General features: G+C 35.8%; 1 protein-coding gene across 2 annotated transcripts in view; it reads right to left on the bottom strand.

Annotated features, from left to right (window-relative positions):
* The window catches only part of LOC131162327 (autophagy-related protein 13b), a 41,026-nt gene extending 29,310 nt beyond the window's left edge, over nt 1-11,716 (bottom strand). The window contains exons 1-3 of one of the 2 annotated variants that reach the window (XM_058118678.1): nt 11,379-11,716; nt 9,661-11,091; nt 9,365-9,549 (exon numbers count right to left, since the gene is read on the bottom strand). In XM_058118678.1, the coding sequence (XP_057974661.1) occupies nt 9,365-9,549; nt 9,661-11,025 (1,550 nt within the window). In that variant the 5' untranslated portion in view covers nt 11,026-11,091; nt 11,379-11,716. Of the gene's footprint in view, nt 1-9,364; nt 9,550-9,660; nt 11,109-11,378 lie in introns of both variants that reach the window. The other variant, XM_058118688.1, reaches the window with a different exon arrangement.
* Between the last annotated feature and the right edge of the window lie 3,465 nt (nt 11,717-15,181).

Below are 15,181 nucleotides of genomic sequence, written 5' to 3'. Positions count from 1 at the left end.
AGTTTCACAAAGAATTCCATGCTTTACTATTGATTTCCGTTAATTTTTCAAATTGACATCAAAATCAAAATTTCCTTTGAAATTTCCGTACTTTTAAAGCTTCGAAACTTGAGTCGAAATCAAAATTTAAGACTTTGCATATTACTAGTGCACAATTTTTTGATTCTTTAGTGAACGTAACTCATGAATCTTCTCAATGGTCAGAAGGTAGTCCTAGGCCCACCCAAGATGTCCAATAGAAAACTCAACTTGTTGAGTATATCAAAAGTGCCCATCCAAATTGTTGCATAATAGAGTATAATGACTACATAAATGACATGCATATAAGTAGTGCACAATTTTTTTATTCTTCTATTGATGTGAGTCATGAATCTTCTTAAAATGAGGTCGTAGACTTGTCTTTAGTGACCCTAAGCACTGTTGGGGTCTCCAGGCCAGAGATAGACCTTGATTTGTCACCACACTTGTTGAAACTTGCAATGAATAGAAAGATGAGTTGCCAACTACTAAGACAGAAATCCCAGTCAATATTCCATTTCTAACCCAAAGAGCGAGGAACAATTGGCTGCCGTAGAGTCTGTTAAAAATTCTTCAATCATGGAGTCTGTTAAAAATTCTTCAATCATGGAACCTATTGTTGAAAATCCTCTTGAGATTATTTCTCCTCAATCCAATAAACTTGGGTCTCCATCCCTTTCATCTTCTCCCTCTACATTTTCCTTAACCAAATCTAGTTAAATGTTGTCCATCATCTTAGAGTATGGACTGAATGCATATTTGCTTGAGCTGCCAAAAGATTTGGATATTAAATTGATTTCTTGGTTGGAGGACTTGTTATTTTACCAAAGGACATTGCAGCCTTCTATGCTACTAGCAATTGGATAATCTGATACATATTCTCCAATGGTGATTGACGATGCAACAGATTGTGCCTCCTCTTGATTTGCCTGCATGTTTGACTTTGTTCCCATGCATCGAGCTAAAGCTACTATGCCATTACAAAAAGTCGAGGTAAATTTTCCTCTATCAAGTATAGTTTGATGCAGAACGACCAATGGAGAATTTTAGATGTTTTTATATTTTAGTTTGGGAAAACTCTTCTCATTTTAGAAGTTTAGTCAATTTAGGTTTATTTTGTGTATTTAAGTACTTTAGGATTATTTTGTAATTTCCTGATTTATTGCGGCTTTATGTAAATATGTGTTCTAGTTAGCAATGTGTATAAGTGCTCATGTAAGTTATTGTACAGTTATTATTTGAATCAAATTGCAGTTTCGCCCTCCCTCCCTCCCTCCCCCCACAGGCCTGCGGTTCTTCTTCTAATTCTGCCTCTCACCACTGTTCTGTTGTTGTTCTTCTTCTAATTCTTTCAATTCTATCTATATATATATAAATTCCAATCCCTGCCCTACATCACATGGTTAATTGGGGCTTCTGCTCCTTCTCCTTCTAATTCAGTCTCTCACCACTGTTCTGTTGTTCTCGTCTTTAATTCTCTCAATTCTATCTATATATAAATTCCAATCCCTGTCCTACATCACATGGTTAATTGGGGCTTCTGCTTCTTCTCCTTCTAATTCTGGCTCTCACCACTGTTCTGTTGTTCTTCGTCTTTAATTCTCTCAATTCTATCTATACATATAAATTCCAATCCCTGTCCTACATCAAAGATGGTTTAATTGGGGATACCTTGATAAAGTCTTGCAAGGTATTGTCGTCTAATTGGATTAGTGGATGCCTTGGTTTTGCTAACATGTTTGTGCTTTTTAATGGTCAACCAAAGGATTGGTTTAGGGTTTACTAAGAGATTAAGACAACGGGATGATTAGGATCCATCATCGCCTTTTTTGCTCACCCAGCAAGAGACAATTTGAGTAGGTTGGTTCTTTGTGCTCAAGATATCGAGGTGATTTAAGAGTCTTTCGATTGAGAGGGAGGAGGTGGGGGTGTCTCATCTTCAATTCCCATATGATGTTATTTTTTCTCTTTAGAATAGTCTTAAGAAATTCCACATTCACATTTTGGTACGAATGTTTTAGAAAATTTCAAGATTTTGGATAAATTTGTCCAAGAGTGGTGTAACAGGTATCAATTAGAGAAGTAGGGAGTTACAGAGCTTCAAGTCTCTAGCTCATAACGATTCCTTCACTTGGCCCTTATCGTACATTGGTCTTCCTTTAGGAGGCAATCCTTTGTGGATGCTTTTGGGATCAGTGATTAGGGAGGAGATTAGAAGGTTAGGAGACAATTTACCTTTCATTGGGGGGTAGGATCACTCTCATTTGTGCTTCCCTTTCCAACATTCCCTTTATTTTTATCCCTTTTTAGGATTCCTACTAGAGTGACCAAGACCTAGAGAGGATTATGGGAGATTTCTTGCGGACTGGTTTTGGGGAGGATAAGAGGGATCATTTTTTTAGTTGGGAGGTGGTCATGAGACCTAAATTTGAGGGGGGACAAGGCTTGGCAATATGGTTTCTTAGAACATCTCTCTAATTGGGAAATAATTATGGAGGTTCCCCTTAAGAGTGTAATTCCTTATGGCATCAGGTTATTAATAGCAAGTATGGAATGCATCGGTATAGGTGGGATATTAAGGGGAGTGGCAACATTATCCATGCAACCCCCTAGAAATTCCCAGGTAGCTCTTGTCTTTTCTTTCCTCGTACTTGCCTTGAAGCGGATAACGGTGATAGAATTAGGTTCTAGTAGGATATTTAAGTGGGTAGGTCATTGGAGCTGCTAGTGCCGTGTTTGTTTAGACCTTCTCTCATAATGCACCAATTTCAGCTTACTATCTTTCTGCGGGGGGCTTTTTTTCTTGGAATTTCCATTTCTTTGGGGGTCCGCTTGGATCAAGGATTTTGTTTGGAAAAAGGAAAGGAAAGCAAAATAAGGAAACTCATTTTCCACTATATTTTCTATCTATATATCAAATACTATTAAAAAAATGAAAAAAAATAGGTTCCAACATGATTAAAAAATAAGAAATATCAAATGTTAACTATATGCAAAATCAATTTTTTGTTCATAGCTTGGGTATATATTTTATCCTCTCACGTTCCTTGATAACCAAACATAAAAAGTGAATTGCTTCTAATTTTTCTTTCTTTTCCCTAGTATTTTCCAAGTTCCAAACAGAGCCTAGAAGTCTCAAAGAAAAGAGAGGTTGATGACCTACTTCTTTATTGGGTGAGCTTAGGAATTCTTTGGGTTCTTTCTCTTCAAAGTCTTTTCAAAATCATCTTATAAAATCTTCAAATCCCAGCCCTTTCTGTTGATCAAAGCTGTTTGGAAAGAAGTTCCTTTCCAGATTCATCTAGACTCTTGTTCATAAGAGAATTAATATGAATGACTTGCTACAAATAAGAGACCCCATAAAGCTCTTAGTCTAGATGTTTGTATGCTATGCCATGAGGCAAACAAGACTAATGTTCATCTTTTCTCCTCACACGGTCGGGCAGCAAGGTACCTGTGGAACACTTTGTTTTCTAGTTATGGTGAGGATTGGGTAGCTCTGCAGGATCGATATGACTTTTTGTTGGTACATTTATGCAGTTTTAGTAAGAGTCAAAGAGGACTTTTTGGAACTGCACAGTGTATGCTATATTGTGGGCTCTTTAGTTCGAAACAAATGCAAGAATTTTCAAAGATAGAAGACTTCTCTGATTTTGCCTTGGGAGAAAGTAACACTTTTTGCTTCTCTTTGGGCACATTTTTCGGGGGTTTTGGAGGGTTTGTCGCTATCTAATATTCAAAGGGATTGGAAGGCAGCACTGCTGTAATTTTATTTTACCTTTAATGGAGGGTATCTTATCCTTCTTTCCTTGTAATTATATTAGAAGAAGAATTAATATAATTTGCCTTCAAGAAACTAAGTGGATGAGGGAGAAAGCTAGAGAAATCGATAAATCAGGATTTAAACTTTGGTACACTGGAAAAGAAAAACATAAGAATGGAGTAGGCATTATTATAGACAAAAACTTAAAAGATAGCGTTGTGGATGTAACTAGAGTAAGGGATAGAATTATAAAAATCAAGATGGTATTAGGACAAGAGATAATATCATTAGTGCTTATGCTCCTCAAGTTGGCTTAGCAGAAAATCTTAAGAGACAATTTTGGGAAGATATGGATACAAGGCATACCAGGGACTGAGAAAATATTTATTGGAGGAGATCTAAATGGACACGTTGGAAGAGATAATAAAAATTATGAAAAGATACATAGAGGATATGGATATGGAAACAAAAATGAGTCAAGGGAGATGATCTTAGACTTTGCTATGTCATATGATTTTAGTATAATGAATACTTGCTTTAAGAAGAGAGAAGAACACTTAATAACCTTTAAAAGTGGACAAAATAGAAGTCAAATAGATTTTTTTTTAACTAGGAGGGTAGATCGTTTATCATGCAAGGATTGTAAAGTTATTCGAGGTGAAAGTCTAACCACACAACATAGAGTCTTAGTGTTAGATATATATATTAAAAAATGGAAGAAAAATGATAAAATAAACCAGTGTAGAAGAACTAGATGGTGGAACCTAAAAGGAGAAAATATAATAAAATTTAAAGTTAAAATGATCAAAGATGGGGATTGGACCTTAGAGGATGGGATAGATACAAATACTCTTTGGAATAGATTAGCTAGTTCTATTAAAAAGATAGCGAAAGAGATTTTAGGTGAATCAAGGGGAAGATTCTCGAATAGCAAAAAAAGTTGGTGGTGGAATAAAGATGTACAAAAAATCATAAAGACAAAAAGAATTTGGTATAAAACTTGGCAAAAATGTAGAAATAGAGATAACTTTGAAAAATATAAGGAGGCAAGAAAAGATGCAAAAAGGGCCGTTAGTGAAGCTAAATATAGATCATTTAATAGTTTGTATGATAGACTAGGTACAAAAGAAGGGGAAAGAGATATATTTAAACTTACTAAAGCTAGAGAAAGGAAGAGCAAGGACTTACGAAATGTAAAATGCATAGAAAGTGAGGATGATATTGTCTTGGTTAAGGACGAAGATATTAAAAAAAAATGGCGAAGTTACTTTAGTAAGTTGTTTAACGAAAACCAAATAGAAGGCTTAAACTTAGAGTTGTCAAATGAGGAAAAGACTATTAATATAAGATTTTTTTTGCAAAATTAGAGTTAACGAAGTTAAGTTTGCACTAAAAAAGATGAAAAATGGGAAAGTTATTGGACCAGATAACATCCCAATTGAAGTTTGGAAATGCTTGGATAAAAACGGAATTATATGGTTAACTAATTTATTTAATACAATTGTAAAAACTAAGAAAATGACAGATGAATGGAGGAAAAGCACTTTAATACCTATATATAAAAATAAAGGAGATATTCAAAATTGTAGTAACTATCGTGGAATTAAACTTATGAGTCATACGATGAAACTATGGGAAAGAGTTGTTGAACAAAGATTAAGGTTAGAAACGAAGATATCAGAAAATCAATTTGGTTTTATGCCTAGGAGATCTACCACAGAAGCTATTTATCTTTTAAGAAAATTAATGGAAAAATTTATGGAAAAGAAGAGGAACTTGCATATGATATTTATTGACCTTGAGAAAGCATGTGATAGGATACCTAGGGAAGTTCTATGGTGGGTTTTAGAAAAAAAGGGTATATGTTGTAGGTATACCAATGTCATTAAGGATATGTACGATGGAGTAATGACTAGTGTAAGGACTATAGATGGAGAAATTAGAGAATTTCCAATTACCATAGGTGTACATCAAGGATCTGCTTTGAGTCCTTATCTTTTTTGCTTTAGTGGACCAATTGACTAAGAATATTCAAAAGGAGGTTCCATGGTGTATGTTGTTTGTAGATGATATTGTATTAATTGACGAAACTAGGGATGGAGTAGAGGCTGAGTTAGAATTATGGAGAGAAACTTTAGAATCTAGAGGCTTTAGGATAAGTAAAAATAAAACAAAATATATGAAATGTAATTTTAGTAATGATAGGAGAAATATTGGAGACAAAGTTAAACTTGATGATGAAGAAATAAATAGCACTTGTAGATTTCGATACCTTGGATCTATTATGCAAGCTGAAGGAGAAATTGAAGATGATGTAATGCATAAAGTTAAAGAAGGTTGGGTAAAATGGAGAACTGCTTCAAGTGTGCTAAGTGCTCGTAGAATACCCTTAAAATTGAAAGGGAAGTTTTATAAGACAGCTATAAAACTAGCTATGCTATATGAATCGGAACGTTGGGCGACGAAGAAACATAATATCCAAAAAATAAAAGTTGCCAAGATGAGGATGCTTAGATGGATGAGTGGTATAACATTGAAAGATAAATTAAAGAATGAACATATTCGTGGTAAGTTAGGTGTAGCTCCTATAGAAGATAAGATAAGGGAGGGACGACTCAGATGGTATGGACACTTGCAACGTAGGCCTTATAGTGCACCTGTGAGGAAGAGTGACTTAGTTACTGTGGGGGGCAATAGAAGGGGTAGGGGTAGACCTAAAATAACTTGGGAAGAGATAGTGAGTAAGGATTTAATATCCTTGAATCTATCAAAAGAAATGGTCCATGATTGCATAAATTGGCGGAAAAGAATTCATATAACCGACCCCACTTAGTGGGACTAAGGCTTGGTTTTGTTGTTGTTGTTGTTGTTTATCTAAAAAAAACAATGCATTCAGTAGGGAAATTTCCAATTGAGTAACAAGTTGGGCATGTCAAAATTGATGCTCCAGCTTCAGGGAGAGTGCTGAGACTATATTAATCAAAAGTAAGGGCAACATGTAATTCTCAGCATATACAAGAAGAAAAATAACCCTACCTAAATGCAAAAACACAACACCTGGCGCAAAAAGCTTTTCAGGCAGAATGACTACTGTTGGTACTTTGTCTCATTTCTTTTCAATTTTCTCTAATAACTCACACCTCCTCTCCTTCCCTTCCTCCACAGAATCTTAAACACCATAACAACGTGTTCAACCATATCTACACTCACTTTCAGTAATATCTTTACCAGTTTACAGACCGAAACTTAATAACAAATTCTTTTCAATAGTTTGCAAGTTCTACAAGATAAAATAGCAAAAAACTAAATTATTCAATGATTTATTTAATTTGCATACTTTAAATATGACTTATAATGGGCTATTCGGCAACATCCTAGCATTTTCTTTTATATTTATTTTGAGTAATAGCATTTACCAAATCTATTTTGCTACTTTCATGTCAAATCTAAACCATTCATCCAAGATAAATGGTAGGTGATTTCTCCACCAAATCATTAAAAGTTTTCAAGTTTCTCATGCTATCCTTAGAAAAATACTCTAGTGACATTCAAATGAAGGGTAGAATGATATGTACTTCTGTTGAACATGCTAGTTTTTACTAGCTTGCGACATATATCTACATCACAAACTAACAACATGGCTGGCACAAGTTATACATCAGCAATCACACACAAGCTCATCAATGAATTGAGAAGCATCAAGAAAAGTTTCTTCTGAGAGTAACAATTCTGGCAATCTGAGCACACAGTATGTAAGAAGAGATGAGTTAGCACAAGGTAATGCAGCTAAGACTATCAAAGAGGATTGAGAAACTGAACTAGCATGCAGGGATCTAAAATAGCCTTACTCAAATGAGATGCTAATTCCAAGAAACAGTAATAGCATAACAAAGCCAACACCCAAACCTAGAACTTACACAGGATTATGAGCTGCTAGTAGTAAAAATGAAGTTCTTAGTTATCATTAAGTCAAATTATTATGTAGAGACTATGAAGTTATAACAAGAAATGCTACTTGAGAGATGATAATACCCAATATAAGCCACGTAAAAAAGAGAGATCCAGAGTTTAAATCTAAACACTAGAATTTCATAAATAAAAAAGAAAAAAAAATACACCCTTCTAATTCCCTATTAACATATTCAACAATATGAGCAGTTGTGGCACAATGACAGTAATAATATTTAAACTTTAAGTTACTGAAACCAATTACCACCACCAGTAATATGAATTTATTATGAGCTACTTACCCCTTCACAGATGGCAATACACAACATAAGGCAGATAAACAGAGGCAACAAGCACAGTGAAGTTAGTAGTCCAATGAGATTACAGGATTAAAGCTTTAAAAAAGAAAAAATAAATAAATAAATACGACCCAAAAAGCTGAGAGAATAAATATCTACATTGGATACAATCTCTAACCCCTTACAATCATATTTTTTGCATCATTGGTAAGCTTCTATAACAGTTCATATGATGGCCTCTTGCAAGCATGATAAACAATAGGGTATGCCACACAACACACCCTAAGCTTTCCCATAGCCTGATGATCATGCTAACAACCTCTCTCATTTCAAAAACTACAGCTACTACACTGAACCCCTTTCAAATCAGTTACATTTAACAATATTAACAGAGCAAAGAAAATACTCTTATACCCCCCATTAAATGAAAATGCAAAAAATATATTGAGTAGACTGAAATAAAAATAACAAAATAATTTGACACCTAACAAAAGCAATTTTATGGAGGGAGGGACGAGGCAATATTTTCTATACATATTTCTTGCTATCACCAATGAAACCATCCATGAAAGCGGTATTTTTTTTTTTTTTACAATACAAACCACATATGGTCTAAGCGACCTCTGTACGTATTCCCCTGCCACCTACTCCCCCACTACCACCTATGAAAACCCAATTTTAGTTACATATACTGTTCACCACACGATTGAATGTTTATATGCTTTTGACCTACAACCTCCATTGTGGTAGCAAGATTCTCATCTTTTCTTTTTCTATTGCACGGTAAAGAAGACCCCCACGGCCCCACCGACCATATGTGGGACGAAAAAGGGTCCCCTATACGTACCTATTGTTATCTAAATCAATTTTCAAGGCAAAATATGGAATATTCTATTCCAAAGTAGCAAAGCTATGATTTTCAAATGTGCATTAACAGTATGCTACCTTAGGAGGTGTTACTACAACCAAATACTAAACATCAATGAGTGTTAGTGTAGTTTTTGAAATGAGACGGTGCCAATGTGATTATGACAAACAATAAGAGGAACCTAAATAATATTACCAGACTGAGCAGCAACATTGATTTGCTCCTCTCTCTCTATATCTCTGTCTTTGTCTCTTTTGAATTTTCGACAAGGATGACCTAGAATTTGTTTCACAAGAAATACTATGGAAATCTTTGGAAAAAAATTCTTTATCCTCTCATTTTAACTTTGTTATCCCATCTTCAATGATAACAAATTTCAAAGCTATTTCCAAAATTGGAAATATTAGGAAAATGACACAACACAAGTAAATTTGAAGTCATATCTAATCAACAAATTTCAAATGTTACCTGCTACTTGTATCTGTCATATCATCATCATCCACAATAAAGGGGCAGGCAAACTCAGAATCATCTAAATCATCCTGCAGAGACAACCTGCTGGAGCTTCTAGAAACAGAAATCCGTGGTGAGCTGTTGCATGAAGTCTTGACCCCAGAAAATTTTCCAGATTCATCTTTCCCAATAAAGAAGAACTGCAGAAGACACAAAATAAACCCCAGTGAGGAAAATAAACACAAGCACAGGCACACAAACTTATTTCCCCCTGAAAGAAGAAGCTCACTGTGACAAAGCATATAATGTACCTTCTCAAGTGTTGCACCAGTTTGAGTTGAACTTGTATGTTTATCAGTCTTGGAACTACCAAGTCTTGAACCTTTGAGGGGAGGAGACTGAGGCAAAATTTGCTTGTTGGACAATAGAGGGGAATTAACAAGCTTTGCTGAGGGTATCCTAACTGGAGCACTTTCAGAGCGCAAAATAGCGTTCGATGGATGACTCCCAGGGATATATATTGGTGGCGATGGAGAAGTGGAAGGTGAAAAGGTAGGGGAGGGCCAATATTCATCAAAGCTTGTATTTTTGTTATGAACTATAGATGTTTCAGGTGGGTGAACAGGCATGCTCATTGGTGGGAAGCGGCGGGAACTAGGGTTAGAAACCAAAGAACGAGATTCTGAATGTGTGGGGGAGGGCAACAAAGAACCTGCGGAAGCTGGTGAGGCTTTAAAAAGGTCATCACTCCAGCTATGAGGCCTCCAAAATGGAGAGGAAGGGGATCCCATGACTGGAAGAGAGGGGAACCTCTTAATTGGATCAGCAATCGGACTTCCTACATAATCCGGAATAAACCGCGGAGTCATAGGAGTCGAGGGTTCAGAGCTCACATCCGAGAGCGAGGAGCAATACATCACTGAAAGACAAAGCCTACCGCATGATGTATCCACTGGGGTGAACCCAAACCGCTGCATTTCTGAATCTTCTCTACGAGTGAAAGGCTCAACAAAGGATGACACTCGAGGAGCTAGCGTAAATGTATGAATTTGGCCAGATGAATTCAGGTCACGGAAGAGTTTATATGCAGGTAAGAGCCTAACAGTTAGATACAAAGATCTCAGCAATAATATTGATTTTTTATACAAAGTTTGCAAAACACTTGACCTCCTGCTCCCTGAACTTCCATCCCTGCTCTTCCGATTCTCATACTGCACTATCCATCTCTCTATAATCTTTTTACTCCTCTCCTCACACCCAAACTCTTCTTGCTCTGAATTCCAGCAATTTGGAAGGCACTCCTTCAAAGAGGTGTTCCTAGCGAGACCCATTCTTGGGGAACAAATCATCGGGTCCCAATCAAATGGTCGCTGCACCAGAATGACATCAACCACCATCGGTTCAAGGTTGCTGTGGCGCCAGAAATCAATATTCTCCAGGGCCGCAGGGCAATCTCGAAGCGCTAAATTGAACCATTTATCTCTCGGCCTCACGCTTGATGAGGAGGATGTGGATGAGGATGGAGAAGACGTGACTTGGTCTCCACTATAATTACGCGATGACACAAAAGGGGACCTTGATTCAAGTATTATCTGCAGACTCTTTGCAAAGAACTCAGTTATTATTTGCTCCATTCTTGCCGCGTCTGAGTGAGTACTGCCATGAGATGATGCCATAACTTCACCCAAACCCCAAATATTTAAAACAGCTCGAACCCTACAAACCCACTCGAAAATATTTCACTGCGACAAAACCAAAACTTCAAAAAGGGGCAAAAAAATAAAAAATTTAAAAAAGGAAAACTCCAACGAATAAGCACAAGGATAACGAAGTCCAAACGAAACTAACAAAATAAACGAAAGCGAGCGATGAGAAGAAAAAATTACAGGGATTGAAATGGCGGAGAAGCAGAAAAGATGCAAAATTTACAGAATTTAAAGCTTGCACAGAAAACAAACAAACACAGGGTATGTTTAAATGCAAATGAGAAAGAGCAGAGTAGATAGAAAAGCACCAAACGAGGACTCACAGTTCACGAGTTCTTGCTCTGCACGAAACTCCCGAGAATCCCGCATGGTTCGCAGGGATTTGAGTTTTTGAGTATTCCTATCTCATTTAATTTGCCTAATCAGAATCGAAGAACCCTAGAAAGCAGGAATGGTTGAGAGCTAAGAGCATAGCACAGGGAAAAGCAGATGACTTGGTAAAACCAGGACTCAATATTCCATCATGGAAGTGGGCTTGGTGTGAATGTGTGTGTGTGTGTGTGTGAGAGAGAGAGAGAGAGAGAGAGAGAGAGAGAGAGAGAGAGTTTTTTCGTTCGTATTGTATTGTGCCGTGCGTGTGTTGTGCTTTGGTAGGAGACTCGGGAAGGGCTAGGGACTGGGTTCATCTGCATAGGGGGAGGGGTTTCAACGTCTGTGGGCCACACGGGATCAAGGGCCCAGATATCGCCATATCATCAACAGACTAACCGATTGGCCATTGTGGATCCCTGGAGCCAAAAATAAATGTCAAAAAAGAAAAAACATTTTTTGTTGTATTTGGTCACTTTTATCAATATTATTAAAAATCAAAATTTTAAAATCAAAATATGTGTCAATTTTACATGCAAATAACTCTTAAATGTTGATGAGGTGTGAAAAAAAAATTTTATTGCAAAAGGGATACCTAATGAAATATGATATTAGAGTTGTAAAAATTATAGAAATTATAAAAATAATTAGAAATGAGGGAGGTGAATAGGCTCAAATCAATATATATATATATAAGGAAAAGGCATAGGGGACTAGGCCAAACACAGCATAATAAGAAAGAAAAAATAGAAATAAAGTGGCACTAAGTTCGATTGTATTAGTATTGGTTTATTTGATATGCTGAGTTAAAGATCCTTCACAAAATTGTCATCAGCACTACATATGCTCATGAAAGGTCAATTCATTATGTTACAATCGCCCGCACACATTTAAAGCCTAATTTAACATTGGAGTTTATTATGTCTTTGACCATAATAACTCATTTCCTTCCAAAAGCTTCACAATGATCAAGACTCTACACCTTGACTTAGTAATTAAGACCACCCAAGTTCTCTTCCCTATGTTGGCCCTTAGATGACCGGTTGACATTCATGTAACTAGGCAAGTTTATAGTTTATGTATTAAGGGTGCACTCATGACCTATTCTACTTAGGCAAGTCTCTATCCTAACACGCATGGTTTTATCATGCACCATGTGGCTAATATTCGGCATCCACAATACATATTTATAGGATGCACAAAAATTGCACATACAATGCCCCCATGTCTACTCTAATTAGTTGTATTTAATGCTTATAAAAAAGCAAATGTAACTTGCCATATATGATCCAAGTGTGATTAAAAGTCATTATTAATATGATTAGCTAATTATAAACTTCAACTAAACAGTCCAATTGAACTCACCAAGTAAGAGCTAATATAATTTGATGCGCACAAAATTGTAAGCCAACTCATATGGAAAATAATTTGAGCAAACACCATACAACCTAAGCATTGACTCATTTTACTCTTTTATATCCTTCAAATATGAATTGTGAATTTAATTTCACTATATGATCCAAGTGTGATTAAAAGTCATTACCAACATGATTAGCTAATTATAAATTTTGACTAAATAGTCCAATTGAACTCACCAAGTAAGAGCTAATATAATTTGATGCACACAAAATTGTAAGCCAACTCATATGGAAAATAATTTGAGCAAACACCATACAACCTAAGCATTGATTAATTTTACTCTTTTATATCCTTCGAATATGAAATGTGTATTTAATTTCACTACCTTCCTAGGCCAAATAATTGGTGCATCACATGGCCTGAGCATTAGCTAATTTTTATTTGTGATTTATTATTTTTGTTTTTTACTTTTGTCAAAAAGTAAAAGTTGTCGAAATGAGAATGCTTAGATGGATGAGTGGTATAACATTGAAAGATAAATTAAGGAATGAACATATTTGCGATAAGTTAGGTGTAGCTCCTATAGAAGATAAGATAAGAGAGGGACGACTCATATGGTATGAACACTTGCAACGTAGACCGCATAGTGCACCAGTGAGGATGAATGAGTTAGTTACTATGAGGAGCAGTAAAAAGGGTAGAGGTAGATCTAAAATAACTTGGGAGAAGATAGTGAGTAAGGATTTAATATCCCTGAATCTGTCAAAAGAAATGGTTCATGATCACATAAATTGACGAAAAATGATTCATATAGCCAACCCCACCTAGTGGGACTTGAGGCTTGGTTTTTTTTGTTGTTGTTGTTGCTCTTGTATTATTTTTTTTACTTTTTAGCATAAAGTATGTATTTACCTTCATTGTCTTTCTTAGCCAAATAATTCTTCTATCGTCAAATTAATTATAAAGGATGCCCCCAAGTATGTTGGACTTAAAGAAAGTTTGATTGATCAAGGGTGAAGACTACAAGTTGGTCATTTTATACTTAGGCCAAGCTAGAAAGTGATTTTCACTCGACTTAATAATTTCACTGATGAATTAGCAACATCAAAATTAGGTTTATTTTTTATCATTGAGACCTCAACATTGGGACTTAAGTATATATAATCAACCTATTTAGGACCCTTGTGATCATTGAGATACTTTGGCCAAAATCATCATAGGTAATGATTTAGTCAAGAGTAAACTGTGGGGTGAAAACTTTCCCCTTAATGTCTACCTAGAGAAAAGTGTAAGTTGGTTGAACCCATATGGATAATAATAACTATGGCAATGGTTTGGCCACACCCATGGAGATGAGCTGCAATGGAAGTTTTTATTGTGGACCATATATCACTAAACATGTCTTTCTACATATTGTCCTTCCAAGATCTCATTTCACCCCTCAAATCACCAACCGTCATCTTTATCATAACACAACCTCATAAAAGGTGTGAGAGACCACATAAAAAATTTTCTTAATAATTTGTGATTAAATAGTCACTAAATCAATATTGGTGAGTCTAACTATGCTAAAAAAAATGTTTGCAAGTGCCTTTTAAATGTTGTGAGTTGGGGTGATTTGTAGGATGTGGATATGGTAATAGGATCATTATGCCTACCCCCTTATCAGATGCATGGGAAAGTTTCCCTATTCCACAATGGATACCCTATGAAATAGGACATTAGAGTCATAAAAATTCTTAAAATGAAGGAGGCAAACAAACTCATATCAAGAGAGATAAGGAGAAGGTTCCATACACTAAAGACAAAGGATAATAAGAGAGAGAGAGAGAGAGAGAGAGAGAGAGAGAATAATGACGTGCCACTAAGGTCGGTTGTATTAGTGTTAGGCTATATGATATGTTGAGTTGAAGGTCCTTTACAAAACTATTGTCAACACTATTTATACTTGTCATAAATCAACCTTTAACAATATTGTCAACACATGCCTTAATTGGGATGATGATCCTAAAAATGATAAGCGTGGGGTTTAATCATGTTAAGGGTTCTACGAAGAAGCCATTAACCTTTTTTACCTAGGTATAGTTAAATTCACCTAATTACTACCAATTGATTGGTCTTATGCTAAACCTAGGTGTTGACTTTTTGAGTCAAATCCCTATTTTGATACTGACAAAACACATGTATCTTATGTGTACATTTAGTGTGTGAACAGGTGTACATGTTAGCACGGATATAAGATACAAGAGAAATGAAAGCCAAGATTGAACTTAAAGCCTACATATAACTTGGCACATTCCATGAAGAGAAGAGCAAAAGAAGAAGACGTTTATTTCTTGTTGTATTACATTTAATTTTTATATCTTTGGTCTGTAATAATGCATGCATCTGCATGATA

The sequence above is a fragment of the Malania oleifera genome, chromosome 1, assembly GCF_029873635.1.
Source record: "Malania oleifera isolate guangnan ecotype guangnan chromosome 1, ASM2987363v1, whole genome shotgun sequence".
Taxonomy (NCBI): domain Eukaryota; kingdom Viridiplantae; phylum Streptophyta; class Magnoliopsida; order Santalales; family Ximeniaceae; genus Malania; species Malania oleifera.
This window is presented reverse-complemented; position numbering and strand designations above follow the sequence as displayed.